This window comes from Cherax quadricarinatus, chromosome 59 (assembly GCF_038502225.1).
Source record: "Cherax quadricarinatus isolate ZL_2023a chromosome 59, ASM3850222v1, whole genome shotgun sequence".
NCBI lineage: Eukaryota > Metazoa > Arthropoda > Malacostraca > Decapoda > Parastacidae > Cherax > Cherax quadricarinatus.
Window position 1 is genome coordinate 12947772 of NC_091350.1, and position 23106 is coordinate 12970877.

At 40.0% G+C, this 23106-nt stretch overlaps 1 protein-coding gene across 5 annotated transcripts in view; it reads right to left on the reverse strand.

Annotated features, from left to right (window-relative positions):
* Nucleotides 1-23106, reverse strand: part of LOC128698719 (centrosomal protein of 135 kDa) — a 385751-nt gene that overhangs the window by 204567 nt on the left and 158078 nt on the right. For all 5 annotated transcript variants that reach the window (XM_070097740.1, XM_070097743.1, XM_070097744.1 and 2 more), the window contains 3 exons: nucleotides 19245-19336; nucleotides 5628-5766; nucleotides 3991-4220 (listed from right to left, as the gene is read on the reverse strand). In XM_070097740.1, the coding sequence (XP_069953841.1) occupies nucleotides 3991-4220; nucleotides 5628-5766; nucleotides 19245-19336 (461 nt within the window). The remainder of the gene's footprint in view (nucleotides 1-3990; nucleotides 4221-5627; nucleotides 5767-19244; nucleotides 19337-23106) is intronic.

Here is a 23106-nt window from a genome sequence, read left to right on the forward strand (position 1 = left end):
TTCAAACATTGCTTTGGTGTAGAGTTTTTTAAAGTTTGAAATGACTTGCTGGTCCATGGGCTGGAGGAGAGGAGTGGTATTCGGGGGCAAGAACTTTACTGTGATGAACCCAAACTCCTTCAGAATTAGGTCATCCAAGTTTGGAGGATGAGCAGGTGCATTGTCCATTACTAGGAGGCACTTGAGATCCAATTTCTTTTCCAGGAGGTAATTCTTCACACTAGGGCCAAACACTTCATTGAACCACTCGACGAAAATGTCCCTTGTGACCCATGCCTTACTATTAGATCTCCAAAACACACACAGTTTACTCTTCATAACATTGTTTTTCTTGAACACTCTGGGATTTTCAGAATGGTACACTAGTAACGGCTTCACTTTAAAATCCCCACTAGCATTAGCACAGAACATTAGCATCAGCCTGTCTTTCATAGGCTTGAGTCCTGGCAGTGCCTTTTCTTCCTGAGTAATGTAGGTCCTCTTTGGCATTTTCTTCCAAAAGAGGCCTGTTTTGTCACAATTGAACACTTGTTCAGGTTTCAGTCCTTCAGTCTCTATGTACTCCTTGAATTCCTGCACATATTTTTCAGCCGCTTTGTTGTCAGAACTGGCAGCCTCACCATGCCTTACCACACTGTGTATACCAGTACGCTTCTTAAATCTCTCAAACCAGCCTTTGCTGGCCTTAAATTCACTCACAACACCACTAGTTGCAGGCAATTTCTTTACCAAATCGTCATGCAACTGCCTAGCCTTTTCACAAATAAGTGACGTCATAAGACTATCTCCTGCTAATTGTTTCTCGTTTATCCACACCAATAATAACTTCTCAACATCTTCAAGTACTGGTGATCTCATTTTTGTCAGCATATTTACCCCCTTTGCAACAACAGTGTCCTTCATTTCCTTTTTCTTGGCTATGATGGAAGATATGGTTGTACGGGATTTGTTATACATCCTGGCCAGTTCGCCCACACGTATGCCACTATCATATTGTTCAATGATGTTTTTCTTAAATTCAATCGTATTTCTCACCTTCTTTACCAAAGGCTTGGCACTAGGAGCTTTCTTTGGAGCCATGGTAGCTTATTTAGCACTTGCAAGCACTAAAATCAATGGAATATTATGAAATATTTCGTTGGAGCAAGTGAGGGGACCGTTGCTCACTGGTAAACAATGGCACACTGGCTGGGAAGGGAAGGCCCAGGCGGCTCAGAGCGTGAGTACGCGTCCCGGACGAAGGACTATTAGCGAGTTAACGGACCATTTGCGAGCCAATGTTTAGACGAAATAACAGGACTATTTCCGAAATGGATGACTTTCAGGCCGAACGATTATTGAGGGACCACTATATTACTAAATTTGAAAGGAGAAACTTTCGTTTTTCCTTATGGGCCACCCCACCTCAGTGGGATACAGCTGGTACGTTGAAAGAAAGAAGACCAGGAAAAGTGTACGGTAGGGTTATTATTGAAAAAATTAGAGGTAAGACAGAATGTAGGATTGCGGATGAGCAAGGAGGTTTTAGAGTGGGTAGGGGATGTGTAGATCAGGTGTTTACATTGAAACATATATGTGAACAGTATCTAGATAAAGGTAGGGAAGTTTTTATTGCATTTATGGATTTAGAAAAGGCATATAATAGAGTGGATAGGGGAGTAATGTGGCAGATGCTGCAAGTATATGGAATAGGTGGTAAGTTACTAAATGCTGTAAAGAGCTTTTATGAGGACAGTGAGGCTCAGGTTAGAGTGTGTAGAAGAAAGGGAGACTACTTCCCGGTAAAAGTAGGTCCTAGACAGGGATGTGTAATGTCACCATGGTTGTTTAATATATTTATAGATGGGGTTGTAAAAGAAGTAAATGCTAGGGTGTTCGGGAGAGGGGTGGGATTAAATTATGGGGAATCAATTACAAAATGGGAAGTGACACAGTTACTTTTTGCTGATGATACTGTGCTTATGGGTGATTCTAAAGCAAAACTGCAGAGATTAGTGGATGAATTTGGGAGTGTGTGTTAAGGTAGAAAGTTGAAAGTGAACATAGAAAAGAGTAAGGTGATGAGGGTATCAAATGATTTAGATAAAGAAAAATTGGATATCAAATTGGGGAAGAGGTGTATGGAAGAAGCGAATGTTTTCAGATATTTGGGAGTTGACATATCAGCGGATGGAATTATGAAGGATGAGGTTAATCATTAGAATTGATGAGGGAAAAAAGGTGAGTGGTGCGTTAGGGTATATGTTGAGACAAAGAACGTTATCTATGGAGGCAAAGAAGGGAATGTATGAAAGTATAGTGGTACCAACACTCTTATATGGGTGTGAAGCTTGGGTTGTGAATGCTGCAGCGAGAAGGCGGTTGGAGGCAGTGGAGATGTCCTGTCTAAGGGCAATGTGTGGTGAAAATGTTATGCAGAAAATTCGGAGTGTGGAAATTAGGAGAAGGTGTGGAGTTAATAAAAGTATTAGTCAGAGGGCTGAAGAGGGGTTGTTGAGGTGTTTTGGTCATTTAGAGAGAATGGATCAAAGTAGAATGACATGGAGAGAGTATAAATCTGTAGGGGAAAGAAGGTGGGGTAGGGGTCGTCCTCGAAAGGTTTGGGCGAGGGGCTTGGACTTCCAGCAAGTGTGTGTGAGCATGTTAGATAGGAGTGAATGCAGACAAATGGTATTTGGGACCTGATGAGTTGTTGGAGTGTGAGCAGGGTAATATTTAGTGAATGGATTCAGGGAAACCGGTTACTTTATATAGCCGGACTTGAGTCCTGGTAATGGGAAGTACAATGCCTGCACTTTAAAGGAGGGGTTTTTGGATATTGGCAGTTTGGAGGGATATGTTGTATATCTTTATACGTATATACTTGTAAACTGTTGTATTCTGAGCACCTCTGCAAAAACAGTGATTATGTGTGAGTGAGGTTTAAGTGTTGAATGATTATGAAAGTATTTTCTTTCTGGGGATTTTCTTTCTTTTTGGGTCACCCTGCCTCAGTGGGAGACGGCTAACTTGTTTAAAAAAAAAATATATAGGCTGAACAAGAGGGTGTATAAATCTGGGGTGGAAGGAAGGAAGGGTAGGGGTCATCCCAGGAAGGGTTGGAAGGATGGGGTATAAGTTTTGAATGCTTTAGCATCAAGCAGGCTTGCCTGAGCATGTTAGAGCGGAGTGAGAATAGATAAGCAATTTTTATGGCTCAACAAGCTGTTGGAGTGTGAGGAAGGTAATATTCATGAAGGGATTCAGGGAAAACTGTTTAGCCAGACTTGATTCCTGGAGGTGGGAAGTACAGTGCTAACTCTGATGGAGAGGTGTGGATGTTGCACTTTGGATGGCTATCTGAACTCTAATATCTACACACTTCTAGTAAGAGAGCTATTGAATGAATGAAGGTGAATGTGCTTCCTTTTATTTAGGTCACCCTACCTTGTTGGGAGATGAATAATGGTTAAAAAATATGTAACACTATGAGTTATTTTTTACCCAGATTAAGTGCACTGTATACCAAATGGCAGTATGTCTGTCTCTTGCTTAGTGGATGGAGGACTGAGCCTCCACCACTCCCTGTGCTGTATGAGCCACATGGGCTTAGAGCTTTACATAAACTATAATCACTGCATTCAGATTTCACTTTTAAATTTGTACAAACACAAATATTAAAGTCTTCACAAAAGACACAAGAAGACAATGAGGGCATGGTAGGCAATTACACAACCAAATGCACATCCAAGTGAGCCAGAGGAACATTAGAAGGTATTTCTTCAGTGTAAGAGTGATATGTATATAAATGGAATAAGTTAGTCAATGACACAGTGGAAGCCAACTCCATACAGGGGTTCAAAAATAGATATGACAAGGCTGAATCATGTCAACCTTGTTATAAAGTTAAGAGGGATCTAGAACTAGAGCTTATCCCCAGAAACTCAAATAGGTAAACAATTACAAAGAGGTAATTACACAAGCAGATAAGAATATAGGCCTTAAACTTACTTTATTTCATCAGACTGTTTGCCCCGCAAACCTAGTTCATCATGAGCTTTCTGGAGAGCATCCTGCAAATTTTGCACTTGATCTTGCAAAGATGCGATGAGAGCAGCCTGCGAGTGTAAACGTTGCTGCAGATCTGTCACCGTCCTTCCTCCCTCTTCTGTTTGTCGGCGGAGGTTTGATGCCTCTTCCTCTAAGGTCGCTTTCTCTCTAATTTGGTGGGATGTTGCTTCCTATTGCATTGCAAAATTTATTATAAGATTCACTAAAATATTACAACTCACACAGGAAATTAACAAAATCATTGACACACTAACATTGAAAGCTGATTGATCTAATAATTTATCTATACCTAATATGTGAGGTTAGTAGTCAAAAGTACAAAATGATTCTAAGGACTTGGATCCGATGCGTTGTTTACTAAGTACGTTACAGTGCTAATGCATTTATTATATGCCAAATAAATGGATGCAGTCACAGTAATGATAACTGTGAATAAATAATTACTACTGTTTAAAACACCCTTTAACAAACTGTGTACAATACCTCTAAGTATAAATAGCAATAGAACTACTGCAGACTCCCTTTAAATAAGAGAAATAGTTATCATCACTACATGTGAACAAATTTAAAGAAACAGCAAGATGATTTACCCACTATATAATTTTTTTTTTTAATTCTTTACATTTTTTTTTCAACAAGTTGGCCGTCTCCCACCGAGGCAGGGTGACCCAAAAAAGAAAGAAAATCCCAAAAAAGAAAATGCTTTCATCATCATTCAACACTTTCACCACACTCACACATAATCACTCTTTTTGCAGAGGTGCTCAGAATACAACAGTTTAGAAGCATATACGTATAAAGATACACAACATATCCCTCCAAACTGCCAATATCCCAAACCCCTCCTTTAAAGTGCAGGCATTGTACTTCCCATTTCCAGGACTCAAGTCCGACTATATGAAAATAACCAGTTTCCCTGAATCCCTTCACTAAATATTACCCTGCTCACACTCCAACAGATCGTCAGGTCCCAAGTACCATTCGTCTCCATTCACTCCTATCTAACACGCTCACGCACGCTTGCTGGAAGTCCAAGCCCCTTGCCCACAAAACCTCCTTTACCCCCTCTCTCCAACCCATTCGAGGACGACCCCTACCTCGCCTTCCTTCCCCTATAGATTTATATGCTTTCCATGTCATTCTACTTTGATCCATTCTCTCTAAATGATCAAACCACCTCAACAACCCCTCTTCTGCCCTCTGACTAATACTTTTATTAACTCCACACCTTTTCCTAATTTCCACACTCCGAATTTTCTGCATAACATTTACACCACACATTGCCCTTAGACAGGACATCACTACCTCCAACCGTCTCCTCGCTGCTGCATTTACATAGCCACATTAAACTCCATGGGGAAGTGGAACACAATTCTCCCTCCGTAAGCCATGCGTGTTGTAAAAGGTAACTAAAATGCCAGGACCAAGGGGCTAGTAACCCCTTCTGTATAAAATACAAAATTTAAGAAGAAAAACTTTCGTTTTTCTTTTCAGGTCACCCTGTCTTAGTGGGATACAGCTGGTTTGTTGAAAAAACAAAACAGCTACATTAAAGGGGTACAATAAAAGAAGCATACCCTTAGTTTCTCCCTAAGCTGATCTCGATCCTTCTTCACCTTATCCAAGTCAGCCATAGCAACATCTCGTGCTTTCCTAATTTCCATGATGAAGGCCTGAGTGGACGGGGGATACCTCTGAGTGGCAGCATCCTGCAACCTGAAATAATACTTTGTAGCTCAACAGAAAATTTATTTCTGCTGCTTGTCATAATTCTAAAGCTAACATTTAGTTCTACAGAAGAGAGAACAGCAAGCCAATTCCCATATAAATTATTCCTCTTTGTATTATGTAATCTAAATGTAAAAATTACTTCACCTTCTCGTATAGCTGAACTTGAGTAAATTTAGCCTGTCTTATTATTATTATGTTTTATGCAGAGAATGCAACCAGGTTCTAGCTTACTTAAAACTAATTGGATCTGTTCATCTGTATATGTTAGCTTTATTTTTGTCCTGTAGAAAGTATGAACACTCATTGTTACAACTTTTTAAAACATGATGATCCCTTAGTAAAGTACAGCAAGTACACTCAAACCATACTACGGGCGGGGATAGAACCCGCAATCAGAGAGTCTCAAAACTCCAGACCGTTGCAATAGCCACTGGACCAGCTAGCCACAATAAGATTTGTCCAACTAGGTATATTTCTACACCATAGGAAGGTTAGCATAGGCACCACTGTGACCACAAATGCAAGTTTTTACAGACGAATCTCCAGCTGGTCCAGTGGCTAATGCGACGGTCTGGAGTTTTAAGACACTCTGATCGCAGGTTCTATCCCCGCCCGTGGTATGGTTTGTTTGCAATCGTATAATTACGATTTCATGAGTCAAGTACACTCACTAAATTACATACTTACACTGGCTTTATCTATCCAGAGTGTATGTTTAAAATCGGAATATACAACTGTAATGCAGTGCCCATACCTAAAACAAACAAGATAGACATGCTATAAAAATTGCTCCTGGAGCAAAGGGTATTAACTATAAAGAAAGACTGAAAACACTCAACAATGCCTTCATTACAAGACAGGAGGAAAAGATAAGTCAAAGCGATAGCATATACAATTAGTGATGGGAAGATACTAAAATTTTTGCCAATACCAATACTCAGTTTAAGGCTAATGCTGATACCATCAAACTTAGCAGAAGAAGACATAAATGAAAGTAAGAAAAAAGTGGTGAAACTACACTAGAAAGTATTTCTTCACAAAAAGTGCAGCAGTCTGCTGGAATGAAAAGCAAAGAAGAGGAAGTATGTGCTACAACATAAAGTTCTTTCATAAAATATGACAATGTAACCAACATATAAAATAGAGCACATGAAGGAAAAATACCAGGAAAATATGAAGAAAAATGTCACAACAGTATCTGCTGGTAATGCAGCATGGAAGTACAGAAGGGCCCCTGCATATACATCACCCTCTTTTTAGTGCTTGACATTTTCATTAGCTTTTAATTGAGCCATTGTTCATCATGTTCGGTGCTTTTATTTCTTTTCTGCAGTTTCTGTACAACAGTTGTGAAAGGTAAGGAAGACCAGCATCATATTTTAAGTTAAGTGCAACATAGCCTTTTTTCACTTTCAAACACATACAGAAGCCTGATAACATATTTACACTATCATATATTAAGTGAGCAATAGAGTTAGGCCTCAAAAATGCATATACAGTACACACACATTACTTACTTTAACGCTTTCTGGGTTTCTGACGTACAGTGGTCCCCCGCTTTTCGTAGTTCCCGGCAACCGTAAATTTTTGCCAATCATAGGGGTATTCTCGTATAAACATGGACTTGCTTTTCATAGGTTGACTCGCGAGTCATAGTTCGTCCGGGACACGTACCCACAGTGTGAGCCGTGGCGGCAGCCAGTCTGGCATTGTTTACTAGTGAGCGAAGGTCCCCTCACGTGCTCCAGCGAAATATTTCATAATATTCCATTTATTTTAGTGCTTGCAAGTACTAAATAAGCTACCATGGCTCCTAAGAAAGCTCCTAGTGCCAAGCCTGTGGTAAAGAAGGTGAGAAATACGATTGAATTTAAGAAAACCATCATTGAACAATATGAAAGTGGTACAAGTGTGGCCGAACTGTCCAGGATGTATAAGAAACCCTACACAACCTTATGTTCCATAGTGGCCAAGAAAAAGGAAATCAAGGATGCTGTTGTTGCAAAGGGGGTAACTATGCTGACAAAAATGAGATCACCAGTACTCGAAGAGGTTGAGAAGTTATTATTGGTGTGGATAAACGAGAAACAATTAGCAGGAGATACTCTTATGACTTCGATTATTTGTGAAAAGGCTAGGCAGTTGCATGAAGATTTGGTAAAGAAATTGCCTGCAAATAGTGGTGATGTGGGTGAATTTAAGGCCAGCAAAGGCTGGTTTGAGAGATTTAAGAACCATACTGGCATACACAGTGTGGTAAGGCATGGTGAGGCTGCCAGTTCGGACCACAAGGCGGCTGAAAAATATGTGCATGAATTCCAGGAGTACATAGAGGCTGAAGGACTGAAACCTGAACAAGTGTTCAATTGTGATGAAACAGGCCTCTTTTGGAAGAAAATGCCAAAGAGGACCTTCATTACACAAGAGGAAAAGGCAATGCCAGGACACAAGCCTATGAAAGACAGGCTGACGCTAATGTTCTGTGCTAATGCTAGTGGGGATTTCAAAGTGAAGCCATTACTAGTGTACCATTCTGAAAATCCCAGAGTGTTCAGGAAAAACAATGTTATGAAGAGTAAACTGTGTGTGTTTTGGAAATCTAATAGTAAGGCATGGGTCACGAGGGAAATTTTCATCGAGTGGTTCAATGAAGTGTTTGGCCCTAGTGTGAAGGAGTATCTCCTGGAAAAGAAATTGGATCTCAAGTGCCTGTTAGTAATGGACAATGCACCTGCTCATCCTCCAAACTTGGATGACCTAATTTTCGAGGAGTTTGGGTTCATCACAGTAAAGTTCTTGCCCCCGAATACCACTCCTCTCCTCCAGCCCATGGACCAGCAGGTCATCGCAAACTTTAAAAAACTCTACACAAAAGCAATGTTTCACAGGTGCTTGACTGTGACCACAGACACTCACTTGACCCTAAGGGAATTTTGGAAAGAACACTTCAGCATCCTCCATTGCATAACCCTTACAGGTATGGCTTGGGAGGGAGTGACTACCAGGACTTTGAACTCTGCCTGGAGAAAATTGTGGCCAGATTGTGTCGACAAGAGGGATTTTGAAGAGTTTGGGACTGACCCTAATGAGCCTATGTCTGTTGTAAAATCAATTGTGGCACTGGGGAGTTCCATGGGGTTGGATGTGAGTTTGGAGGATGTGGAAGAATTGGTGGAAGACCACAACGAAGAGCTCACCACTGAAGAGCTGCAAGAGCTTCAGCAGGAAGAGCAACACATCGCAGCTCAGAATCTTGCTGCAGAGGAGGAGGAAGAGAGATGGAAGAAGGTGCCTTCTTCAGAAATTAAAGAGATTTTTACTATGTGGGGTAAGATGGAAAGCTTTATGGAGAAACATCACCCTAACAAGGTTGTTGCAAGCCATATTGGCAACATGTACAGTGACAAAGTCTTGGGCCATTTTAGGGAAGTGTTAAAGAGACGCCAGAAACAGAGTTCTCTCCACAGTTATTTTGCAAGACAGGACTCCAATGACTCTCAAGGTGGTCCTAGTGGCATTAAGAAACAGAGAAGACAAGCAACCCCAGAAAAGCAATTGGTACCTGAGGTGTTGCTGGAAGGGGATTCCCCTTCCAAACTATAAACAATCCACTCTCTCTCCTCCTCCAGTCTCCCATACACTAAGAAGAATCTCCAATAAAGGTAAGTGTTATGCTGTTAATGTTTCATTCATCATTTCCCATTGTATTGTTTATGCACTACATGTACATTTCATGTAAAAAATGTTTTTGTTTTAATACTTCTGGGTGTCAGGAACGGATTAATTGTATTTACATTATTTCTTATGGGGAAAATTGATTCGTAAATCGCAAATTTCGTTTAGAGTAAAGGCTCCAGGAACGGATTAATTACGGAAAACGAGGGACCACTGTACTAGTACGGCTTATGCACCAGGGTTTTTGACGTACTAGTACGCCTAAATTCTAGTCCCCTCAAATCTAGTGAGAGAAAGCTGGTAGGCTTACATATGAAAGAATGGGTCTATGTGGTCAGTGTGTGCAGTATAAAAAAAAATCCTGCAGCACACAGTGCGTAATGAGAAAAAAAAAACTTTGACCGTGTTTTTGGTTTAAAACAGCGACTTTGCACTGTATGGTATTTATGATGGTTTTCTAGTTTTCCTGGTCTCATTTTATAGAATGGAAGACATATTACAGAAATTGAGACGATTTTGATTGGTTTTACAATGAAAAGTACCTTGAAATTGAGCTCAAAGTAGCAGAAATCTTCGATTTTTGCCAAAGTTCAAAAGTAAACAAATCATGCTACGCATCCAATACACGTCAATTGGTGAGTCTAATATTCTTTCACAAGTGCGCTGATATTATTTATATCATTTCTACACTAATGCAGTAGTCTGCATAACAGTAAATCTTCTATTTTTTGAGAATAAAAATTCAAAGTGGAAAGCAAAAGAATGTAAGAGGGGTGTGGGGACATGACTAATGAACAGAGGAAATGTTACTTTAGTGGCAGGAATGTCTTTTTTGTTTATTCTGGACCCTATTTGGAAATTGGCATCTTTTGAAATTTGTGTGAAATTGGCAAAATTGCCAAATTCTGACCACTTTATTGGATAGTTGAAATCGGTAAATAGGTGGTTTCTTGTACTCATTCGATAGAAAAAATGGAGTTCTAGCAAAATAGTTATGATTTTTGTCGACTAGTACAGTGGAATTGGCCGAAAATAGGGCTCAAAGTGGGCAAAATCGTCGATGTGTAAACATCGTCGAGACCACTAACTTCGCGAGAGCATAATTCCGTAAGTTTTCCATCAAATGTCATACTTTTGGTGTCATTATGATCAGGAAAAGATTCTCTATCTTTTCATAAGAAAATTTGTCGACCCTGAGAACAATTCTGGGAGAGGGCCTGTCGACCCTGAAAGGGTTAAAATATTTTCGTCCTTAGCATATAGTAAGTAGTGAAAATATTTATTGCAGAGTCTGAACAAATGAAAAATGGTTATATTTGAAAACCTCTGAATTTGCAAAACACTGTAAAGAGAAGCACTGTAAAGCGGGTCCCACCTGTACTCAAGTATATCCCGACACTGTAAATATATCAACCCCCAACTTTTTGCTAAAAAATCCTTAATGCTTCATAATTTTATGTGTAAGTCTACCCAAGTTTGTGAGAAACTTTATAAGAGGTCCAATGATTCTGATGTGGAAAATATTTCAGTTAAAACCTGAAAAAACTGAAGAGGGAATATAAAAACAGTACCTTAAACTTTCAAATACTTTTGACAAAAATGGGAATATTTAGCCAAACACCTGATAAACACAGTAATAAAGGAACATTGTAGCAAGACTACTTACTCATGCTAGGCAGGTCTTACTCACACCTAACCATTACACTCACATACAAATACACTGGAACCTCAGTTTTTGTATGCCCCAGTTTTTGTAGGATTCGGTTTTCAATTACTTTTTTTGTAGAAATTCTGTCCTAGTTTTTGTATAACCACTCGGTTTTCGTACAGCTGAAAATGGTCTGTACCAAACGCGTCTGCATGACTCGGCCACTCAAGCGCCCACACAAAACATCTCATGCGTTCGTGACTCAGCCTGCCTTTGTTTCTTGTTGAGTGATCATCACCCCGCACGTTCATCCGAAACATTTTGTAATACTCCATTGTTTTTTGTGCTTGCTTATTGACTGCAACTGCTTAATAAGCCACCTTCTGGCCAAAGAAAGTTCCAAGTGCCAGCCCTTTGATAAAGAAGGCGAGAAACATGATAGAATATTGTGTCTTTGGGGAAGCCCATGGGGTTGGATGTGAGAGGCCAAGATATGGAAGAGTTGGTGGATGACCACAGGGAAGAGCTAAGCACTGAAAAGCTGCAAGACCTTCAACTGGAACAGCAACAGACCGCAGCTGAGGATATTGCTTCAGAGGAGGAGGAAGAGAGAGGGGGCAAAGTGCCTACTTCAGTGAATAAGGACATGTGTGCAAAGTGGAGTGAATTGCAAAGTTTTGTGGAGAAATATCACCCAAACAAAGCTGTTGCAAGCCATGTCTGCAACATTTTCAATGACAATGCCTTGTCCCATTTTAGGCAAATCTTAAAGAGACGCTAGAAACAGACCTCTCTGGACAGATTTTTTGTGAGACAGGGGTACAGTGACTCTCAAGCTGGTCCTAGTGCCAGTAAAAGACAAAGAAGGGAAGTAACCCTGGGTAGGGACTTGATACCTGAAGTCCTTATGGAAAGGAAATCCCCTAACAAACAATAATCTCTCCTCCTCCTTCTCCCCTCCTTGTCGTCTTCCATATGCCAACAAGAGTCTTCAATAAAGGTAAAAAGTGATGTTAAATGTTCATTTAACCATTTCATTAGTCATTTATATTTATTTCTCATTGTTATCTGTCTGTAAAACTATATTCTCTATAAAATGTATTTTTTGTTAATATTTTTGGATGTCTGGAATGGATTGTTAGGTAAGACACATATGCAACAGTTAGACAACTTTATTCCGAAACGTTTCGCCTACACAGTAGGCTTCTTCAGTCGAATACAGAAAGTAGGCAGGAACAGTAGAGATGTGAAGACGATGTAATCAGTCCATCACCCTTAAAGTCGTAGAATTTGAGGTTGTCAGTCCCTCGGCCTGGAGAAGTTCAGTTCCATAGTCAGGAACTATCTGAAGATCAAGCGACAGTGCGGAGACTTAAATACTGTCGGAAGGAGAGGTGCAGGGTTGTAGTAGTAGTAGTAGTGAGAGGCCACTGAGAGGTCATGTCCCTCTCAGATCCAACACTTCTCACTTGAAAAGCTTGTCCAAGGTGTTTTCTGTACCAAGATGTCACGTGTTGCAGTGTCTGACAAGATGAACATCAAAATGGTATACAATACCGACAGGTTGTTAGGTAAGACACATATGCAACAGTTAGACAACTTTATTCCGAAACGTTTCGCCTACACAGTAGGCTTCTTCAGTCGAATACAGAAAGTAGGCAGGAACAGTAGAGATGTGAAGACGATGTAATCAGTCCATCACCCTTAAAGTCGTAGAATTTGAGGTTGTCAGTCCCTCGGCCTGGAGAAGTTCAGTTCCATAGTCAGGAACTATCTGAAGATCAAGCGACAGTGCGGAGACTTAAATACTGTCGGAAGGAGAGGTGCAGGGTTGTAGTAGTAGTAGTAGTAGTAGTAGTGAGAGGCCTCTCAGTGGCCTCTCACTACTACTACTACTACTACTACTACTACTACTACTACAACCCTGCACCTCTCCTTCCGACAGTATTTAAGTCTCCGCACTGTCGCTTGATCTTCAGATAGTTCCTGACTATGGAACTGAACTTCTCCAGGCCGAGGGACTGACAACCTCAAATTCTACGACTTTAAGGGTGATGGACTGATTACATCGTCTTCACATCTCTACTGTTCCTGCCTACTTTCTGTATTCGACTGAAGAAGCCTACTGTGTAGGCGAAACGTTTCGGAATAAAGTTGTCTAACTGTTGCATATGTGTCTTACCTAACAACCTGTCGGTATTGTATACCATCTGGAATGGATTAATTGGATTTACATTATTTCTTATGGGAAATATTGCTTCAGTTTTCATACGATTCAGTTTTCATCACGAAAACCGAGGTTCCACTGTACAGTGGACCCTCGTTTTCGTGATTAATCTGTTCCAGAGAGTCTGCTGAAAGTCGAAATTCATGCATGGTGAAACCATTTTCCTCATAAGAAATAATGGAAATACCATTAATCCGTTCCAGACACCCAAAAATAAAAAAAATAAAAAAAAAAATCTGAATTAAATAAAGATTTACGTACAGAAAACAATGAAAAGTCAAGTACATACATATATAAAATAATAATAACATTACACTTACCTTTATTGAAGACTTCTGGGTGGATGGAAGATGGGAGGAGGGGAGAGGATGAAGGTACACTATTGTTTGGAAAGGGACTCCCCTTCCATAAAGACTTCAGGTACCAAGTTCTTTTCCAGGGCTACTTCCCTTCTTTTTCTTTTTAATGGCACTAGGATCAGATTAAGAGTCGCTGGACCCCGTCACACAAAATATCTGACCAGAGAGCTCTGTTTCTGGCGTTTCTGTAAAACATCCCTAAAATGGGGGACAACATTGTTATTGTACATGTTGCCAATATGGCCTGAAACAGTTTTGTCAGGGTAAAGTTCATCCATAAATGTTTGCACCTTTATCCACATTGCACAAATGTCCTTAATCATTGAAGAAGGCACCTTCCTCCATCTCTCTTCCTCCTCCTCTAAAGTAATTTCTTGAGCTGTGGTCTGTTGCTGTTGCAGATGAAGGTCTTGCAGCTCTGTAGTGGTTAGATCTTCATCATGGTCCTCCACCATCTCTTCCAAATAGCACTCAAAATTCACATCCAACCCCATGGAATTCCCCAATACCACAATACTTTCCACAACTGGCATAGGCTCCTCAGGGTTAGCCCCAAACCCTTCAAAATCCCTGTCTTGTACACATTGAGCCACAATTTTCTCCAAGCAGAGTTCAAAGTCCTGGAAGTCACTCCTTCCCAAGCCTTACCTATAAGGTTTATGCAATGGAAGATATTGAAGTGATCTTTCCAGAACTTTCTTAGGGTCAATTCAGTGTCTGAGATCACTTCAAAGCACTTTTGAAACACTGCTTTGGTGTACAGTTTTTTTAAGTCTGAAATGACTTGCTGGTCCATGGGCTGGAGGAGAGGAGTGGTATTAGGAGGCAAGAACTTCACTGTGATAAAGTGAAATTCCTGCCCCATTTGCTCTTCCAAGTCTGGAGGATGAGCAGGAGCATTGTCCATTACCAGGAGGCACTTGAGTTCCAATTTATTTTCCAGGAGGTATTTCTTCACACTGGGGCCAAATACAGTGGACCCCCGGTTAACGAACTTTTTTCATTCCAGTAGTATGTTCAGGTGCCAGTACTGACCGAATTTTTTCCCATAAGGAATATTGTGAAGTAGATTAGTCCATTTCAGACCCCCAAACATACACGTACAAACGCACTTACATAAATACACTTACATAATTGGTCGCATTTGGAGGTGATCGTTAAGCGGGGGTCCACTGTACTTCATTGAGCCAATCAAGGAAAATGTCCCTCATGACCCATGCCTTACTGTTAGCCTTCCACATCACACATAAATTAGCCTTTTTCATCACAATTGAACACTTGTTGGGGTTTGAATTGTTCAGTCTCTATGTACCCCTTGAATTCCTGAACATATTTTTCAGTCGCTTTTGTCAACACTCACAGCCTCGCCATGCCTTGCCACACTTCTTATATCTCTCAAACCAGCCTTTGCTGGCCTTAAAATCACAAACAGCACTCATTGTAGGCATTTTCTTTACAAGATCGTCATGCAACTGCCTTGCCTTTCACAAATTATCGACTGCATAACACTATCTCCTGCTAATTGCTTTTGGGTAATCCACACCAACAAAAACCTCTCCACTTCTTCGAGGATTTGCCATCTCTTTTTTGTCAGCATATCTACCCCTTTTGCAACAACAGCTTCCTTGATTTCCTTTCCCTTTGCCACGATCAAAGTGATGGTTGAATGGGGTTTGCCATACATCCTGGCAAGCTCTGAAACACGCACTCCACTTTCATATTTTTCAATGATTTCATTCTTTAATTCAATTGTATTTCTCACTTTCTTTACCAAAGGGCTGGCACTAGTTTTCTTTGGGCCCATGGTGACTTATTTAGCAGCTGGAAGCACAAAAAGAATGGAATATTACAAAATACGTATATCGTATGAATGTGTGGGATGGTCACTCGATGATAAATAATGGCATACCGAGTGTGAATGGTGCGGGAGACTGGCTTTGTGTGCGCGCTGATGCTGGACACGTACCAGATGATCGCTGAATCACGAGGCAAATCACGAACCGCAAGGCTATATTTTGCTGAAAAATGTTGCCGAAAGTCGGATTTCACGAAAGTCGCGGCCACCGAAATGTGGGGGTTCACTGTATTGTATTACCACTCAATTATTTCTTTACATATCTGGATATTGGCAGTTTGGAGGGATATGTTGTGTATCTTTATACGTATATGCTTCTAAACTGTTGTATTCTGAGCACCTCTGCAAAAACAGTGACAATGTGTGAGTTTGGTGAAAGTGTTGAATGATGATGAAAGTATTTTCTTTTTGGGGATTTTCTTTCTTTTTTGGGTCACCCTGCCTCGGTGGGAGACAGCCGACTTGTTGAAAAAAAAAAAAAAATCTGGATATGTAGACACTATCACCAATTATTATTATTTCCAGCAAAATACAATCAACCATAACCACTTATTCACAATGAGTTACTTTATCAAATACAATGACAGTTTGCACATGTTCAGTTTATGTACATGTGGAGAGTTCACATTAGTTAAGTATAGACTGGTAAAAGACTAAGTTTAATATTTACAGTGTTATGTTTGTTAGCACAGTTTATCCAAGTCAGTAGTTAGCAAGTAGGGAAAGATGGGATGACTGCATTGCCAGAGAGCTTGGGGAGGATGCACCATTTTGGTGACCATGGGAATGAAGATAGGAATACAAGAAGGTGACACCCTGTCTCTTCTTAACTTTCTTTGGCTTATTATACTCACACACAATTCACCCTCCCTCCTCACACCATATTCTGTATATCCAGAATGGAATAAATTGAAAGAGGAGGTAACAGGAGGTACAACAATTGTAAATTTATAAAAAGATTTACACAAGGACCTGACACCACAAGCATAACTCTGCTCTCATAACTACAAAAAAGGTTTAATTACTTGAAATTGCAATTACTAACAGTAAATTACTTGATACTGTATATACAGTATACAGTACATTATTGCACCAAACATGAAAATATGTGAAAGAATAACTAGAGTATGTAGGAGTGAGGGAGATTATTTCCCAGTAAAAGTAGGCCTTAGACAAGGATGTGTGATGTCACCATGGTTGTTCAATATATTTACAGATGGGGTTGTAATAGAAGTGAATGCTCGGGTGTTGGCAAGAGGTGTGGGGTCAACAGTTAAAGTGGGAGTTGTCACAGTTGCTCTTTGCTGATGACACTGTGCTTTTGGGAGATTTTGAAGAGAATCTGCAGAGGTTGGTGGATGAGTTTGGTAGGGTATGTAAAAGAAGAAAATTAAAAGTGAATATAGGAAAGTGTAAAGTGATGAGGATAACAAAAAATTAGGTAACAAAAGATTAGATATCAGACTGGAGGGAGAGAGTATGGAGGAGGTGGAGGAGGTGAATGTACAGTGGAACCTTGGTTTTTGTTTGTCCTGGTTTTTGCTGAATCTGGTTTTCAATGACTTTTTGGTCAAAATATTGTCCCGGTTTTCGTTTGTCATCTTGGTTTTCGTCCACTGTATTGAACGTGTCCATGCACCTGCACCCACACAAAACATCCAATGCATGCATTCTGAGTCGGTCTGGCTTTGCTTCTTGTCGAGTGAACATTACCCTGCATGTTCATATGAAACATTTCGTAATAATCAATTGTTTTTGTGCTTGTTTATTGAGTGTGGCTGCTAAATAAGCCACCATGGGGGCCAAAGAAAGTTCCAAGTGCCAGCCCTTTGATAAAGAAGGTGAGAAACATGAGAGAATTCAAGAAAGAACTTGCAGAAAAGTACGAAAGTGGCACACGTGTGGTCGATCTCGCCAGGATGTATGGGAAGTTGCAAGCTGTGTCTGCAACATGTTCAATGACAATGCCGTGTCCCATTTTAGGCAAATCTTTAAGAGATCCCAAAAACAAACCTCTTTGGATAGATTTTTTGTGCGACAGGGGTACAGTGACTCTAAAGCTGGTCCTAGTGCCAGTAAAAGACAAAGAAGGGAAGTAACCCTGGGTAGGGACTTGATACCTGAGGTCTTTATGGAAGGGGATTCCCCTTCCAAACAATAAATTCTCCTCCCTCTCATCTCCTTGCCATCTTCCATACGCCAACAAGAATCTTCAATAAAGATAAAACTTATTTAAATGTTCATTTATCCATTAAAATTAGTGCTTTATATTTATTTCTCATTATTTTCTGTATGTAAAACTAAAGTTATTCTCTATAAAATGTATTTTTTTTTTTAATATTTTTGAGCGTCTGGAATGGATTAATTGGATTTACATTATTTCTTATGGGAAATATTGCTTTAATTTACATTGGATATGGTTTTTGTCAGACTCTCTGGAACGAATTAAAAACAAAAACTGAGGTTCCACTGTATTCAGAGATTTAGGAGCGGACGTGTCAGCAGATGGGTCTATGAAAGATGAGCTGAATTATAGAATTGATGAGGGGAAAAAGGTGAGTAGTGCACTGATTAGTCTGTGGAGACAAAAAAAGAGGGAAATGTATGAGAGTAGTTATACCAACGCTCTTATATGGGTGTGAAGCATGGCTGGTGAATGCTGCAACAAGAAGGCTGGACGTAGTGGAGATGTCTTGTCGGAGGGCAATGTGTGATGTAAATATAATGCAGAGAATTCGTAGTTTAGAAATTAGGAGGAGTGGGATTACCAAAGCTATTATCCAGAGGGCTGAGGAGGGGTTGTTGAGGTGGGTAGGACATGTAGAAAGGAAGGAATAAAATAGAATGACATCAAGAGTGTATAAATCTATGGTGGAGGGAAGGCAGGGTAGGGGTCGATCTAGGAAAGGTTGGAGGGAGGGAGTAAAGGAGGTTTTGTGTGCGAGGGGCTTGGACTTCCAGCAAGCATTCGTGAGTATGTTAGATAGGAGTAAATGGAGACAAGTGGTTTTTAGGACTTGATGTGCTGTTGGAGTGTGAGCAAGGTAACATTTATGAAGAGATTCAGGGAAACCGGCAGGCCGGACTTGAGTCCTTGAGATGGGAAGTACAGTGCCTGCACTCTGAAGGAGGGGTGTTAATGTTGCAGTTTTATAACTGTAGTGAAAGCATGCCTCTGGAAAGACAGTGATGGAGTGAACGATGACAAAATTTTTCTTTCTTTGGGCCGCCCTGCCTTGGTGGGAGACAGACGATGTGTTAATAAAAATAATAAATGCAGTGCACCCTCGAATTTCATCATCCCATTTCTGTAAAACTATAGTTATTCTCTATAAAATGTATTTTTAGTTAATATTTTTGGGTGTCTGGAATGGATTAATTGGATTTACATTATTTCTTATGGGAAATATTAAAAAAAAATACATTTTATAGAGAATAACTATAGTTTTACATACAGAAAAGGGATGATGAAATTCGAGAGTCCACTGTACTAACATATGCTGTATAAAGTAAAATACCTGTATACTTGTAATAGTAATGCACATATACAACAGTGGTACTAAAAATCATGCTGTCAGAGCATACGCCATACAATACTGAATTAATACAAATTAAACCGAAGCTGGTATGTACTATCTGCTTAATTCGTTACTTTGTATGCAATTTTTCAGTAACACTGATATACGTGGTACTACTTACTTTTCGATAGCAGAGTGCAGCTCTCTAGTGTGGCTGTCTATCTCACCCTTCTCACGTTCAGCTTCAATTAACTTCTCATTAAGAGCTCGAACCTGTAAGCAACTGTCTTCAATCAAAAGACAAAACATACAGTTGTATATATATACATTCTTTCTTTCAACGTACCAGCCGTATCCCACTGAGGTGGGGTGGCCCAAAAGAAAAAACTGAAGTTTCTCCTTTTAAATTTAGTAATATATACAGGAGAAGGGGTTACTAGCCCCTTGCTCCCGGCATTTTAGTCGCCTCTTACAACACGCATGGCTTACAGAGGAAGAATTCTGTTCCACTTCCCCATGGAGATAAGAGGAAATAAACAAGAACAAGAATTAGAAAGAAAATAGAAGAAAACCCAGAGGGGTGTGTATATATATGCTTGTACATGTATGTTTAGTGTGACCTAAGTGTAAGTAGAAGTAGCAAGACTTACCTGTAATCTTGCATATTTATGAGACAGACAAAAGACACCAGCAATCCTACCATCATGTAAAACAATTACAGGCTTTCGTTTTACACTCACTTGGCAGGACGGTAGTACCTCCCTGGGTGGTTGCTGTCTACTGTTGTATATATATACATATATATATATACATATGTATATGTCCTCCATGGGGAAGTGGAACAGAATTCTTCCTCCGTAAGCCATGCGTGTTGTAAGAGGCGACTAAAATGCCAGGAGCAAGAGGCTAGTAACCCCTTCTCCTGTATATATAACTAAATGTAAAAGGAGAAACTTTTGTTTTTCCTTTTGGGCCACCCTGCCTCGGTGGGATACGGCTGGTGTGTTGAAAGAAGAATATGTATATGTATATATATACAACAGTAGACAGCAACCACCCAGGGAGGTACTACCGTCCTGCCAAGTGAGTGTGAAACAAAAGCCTGTAATTGTTTTACACGACGTTAGGATTGCTGGTGTTTTTTGTCTGTCTCATAAACATGCAAGATTTCAGGTACGTCTTGCTACTTCTTCTTACACTTAGGTCACACTACACATACATGTACAAGCATATATATACACACACCCTTCTGGGTTTTCTTCTATTTTTTTACTAGTTCTTGTTCTTGTTTATTTCCTGTTATCTCCATGGGGAAGTGGAACAGAATTCTTCCTCCGTAAGCCATGCGTTTTGAAAGTGGAGACTAAAATGCCGGGAGCAAGGAGCTGGTAATCCCTTCTCCTCTATAAATTACTAAATTTAAAAAGAGAAACTTTTCTTCTTCTTTTTGGGCCACCCTGCCTCGGTGGGATACGGCCAGTTTGTTGAAAGAAAGAAGAAAGATGTACCCCTCTGGGTTTTCTTCTATTTTCTTTCTAGCTCTTGTTCATTTCCTCTTATCTCCATGGGGAAGTGGAACAGAATTCTTCCTCCGTAAGCCATGCATGTCATAAGAGGAGACTAAAATGCCGGGAGCAAGGGGCTAGTAACCCCTTCTCCTGTATATATTACTAAATTTGAAAGGAGAAACTTTCGTTTTTCCTTTTGGGCCATCCAACCTTGGTGGGATACAGCTGGTTACTAAATGCTGTAAAGAGTTTTTATGAGGATAGTGAGGCTCAGGGTAGGGTGTGTAGAAGAGAGGGAGACTACTTCCCAGGAAAAGTAGGTATTAGACAGGGATGTGTAATGTCACCATGGTTGTTTAATATATTTATAGATGGGGTTGTAAAAGAAGTAAATGCTAGGGTGTTTGGGAGAGGGGTGGGATTAAATTATGGGAAATCAAATACAAAATGGGAATTGACACAGTTACTTTTTGCTGATGATACTGTGCTCATGGGACATTCTAAAGAAAAATTGCAAAGGTTAGTGGATGAGTTTGGGAGTGTGTGTAAAGGTAGAAAGTTGAAAGTGAACATAGAAAAGAGTAAGGTGATGAGAGTATCAAATGCTTAAGATAAAGAAAAATTGGATATCAAATTGGGGAGGAGGAGTATGGAAGAAGTGAATGTTTTCAGATACTTGGGAATTGATGTGTTGGCGGATGGATTTATGAAGGATGAGGTTAATCATAAAACTGATGAGGGAAAAAAGGTGAGCTGTGCGTTGAGGCAAATTTGGAGACAAAAAACGTTATCTATGGAGGCAAAGAAGGGAATGTATGAAAGTATAGTAGTACCAACACTCTTATATGGGTGTGAAGCTTGGGTTGTGAATGCAGCAGCGAGGAGGCGGTTGGAAGCAGTGGAGATGTCCTGTCTAAGGGCAATGTATGGTGAAAATATTATGTAGAAAATTCGGAGTGTGGAAATTAGGAGAAGGTGTGGAGTTAATAAAAGTATTAGTCAGAGGGCTGAAGAGGGGTTGTTGAGGTGGTTTGGTAATTTAGAGAGAATGGATCAAAGGAGAATGACATGGAGAGCGTATAAATCTGTAGGGGAAGGAAGGCGGGGTAGGGGTCGTCCTCGAAAAGGTTGGAGGGAGGGGGTAAAGGAGGTTTTGTGGGTGAGGGGCCTGGACTTCCAGCAAGTGTGCGTCAGCATGTTAGATAGGAGTGAACGGAGACGAATGGTATTTGGGACCTGACGATCTGTTGGAGTGTGAGCAGGGTAATATTTAGTGAAGGGATTCAGGGAAACCGGTTATTTTTATATAGCCGAACTTGAGTCCTGGAAATGGGAAGTACAATGCCTGCACTCTAAAGGAGGGGTTTGGTATATTGGCAGTTTGGAAGGATATGTTGTGTATCTTTATAGGTATATGCTTCTAAACTGTTGTGTTCTGAGCACCTCTGCAAAAACAGTGATTATGTGTGAGTGAGGTGAAAGTGTTGAATGATGATGAAAGTATTTTCTTTTTGGGAATTTTCTTTCTTTTTTGAGTCACCCTGCCCCAGTGGGAGACGGCCAACTTGTTAAAAAAAAAAAATATACAGTGGACCCCCGGTTAACGATATTTTTTCACTCCAGAAGTATGTTCAGGTGCCAGTACTGACCAAATTTGTTCCCATAAGAAATATTGTGAAGTAGATTAGTCCATTTCAGACCCCCAAACATACACATACAAACGCACTTACTTAAATACACTTACATAATTGGTCGCAATCGGAGGTAATCGTTATGCGGGGGTCCACTGTATATATACAGTGGATCCCCGGTTAACGATATTTTTTCACTCCAGAAGTATGTTCAGGTGCCAGTACTGACCGAATTTGTTCCCATAAGAAATACTGTGAAGTAGATTAGTCCATTTCAGACCCCCAAACATACATGTACAAACGCACTCACATAAATACACTTACATAATTGGTCGCATTCGGAGGTAATCGTTATATATATATATATATATATATATATATATATATATATATATATATATATATATATATATTTTTTTTTTTTTTTTTTTTTTTTTTTTTTTCAACAAGTCGGCCGTCTCCCACCGAGGCAGGGTGACCCAAAAAAGAAAGAAAATCCCCAAAAAGAAAATACTTTCATCATCATTCAACACTTTCACCACACTCGCACATTATCACTGTTTTTGCAGAGGTGCTCAGAATACAACAGTCTAGAAGCATAAACATATAAAGATACACAACATATCCCTCCAAACTGCCAATATCCCAAACCCCTCCTTTAAAGTGCAGGCATTGTACTTCCCATTTCCAGGACTCAAGTCCGACTATATGAAAATAACCGGTTTCCCTGAATCCCTTCACTAAATATTACCCTGCTCACACTCCAACATATATATATATATATATATATATATATATATATATATATATATATTGTAGGTAGTAGGTTAGTAGACAGCAACCATCCAGGGAGGTACTACCGTCCTGCCAAGTGAGTGTAAAACGAAAGCCTGTAATTGTTTTA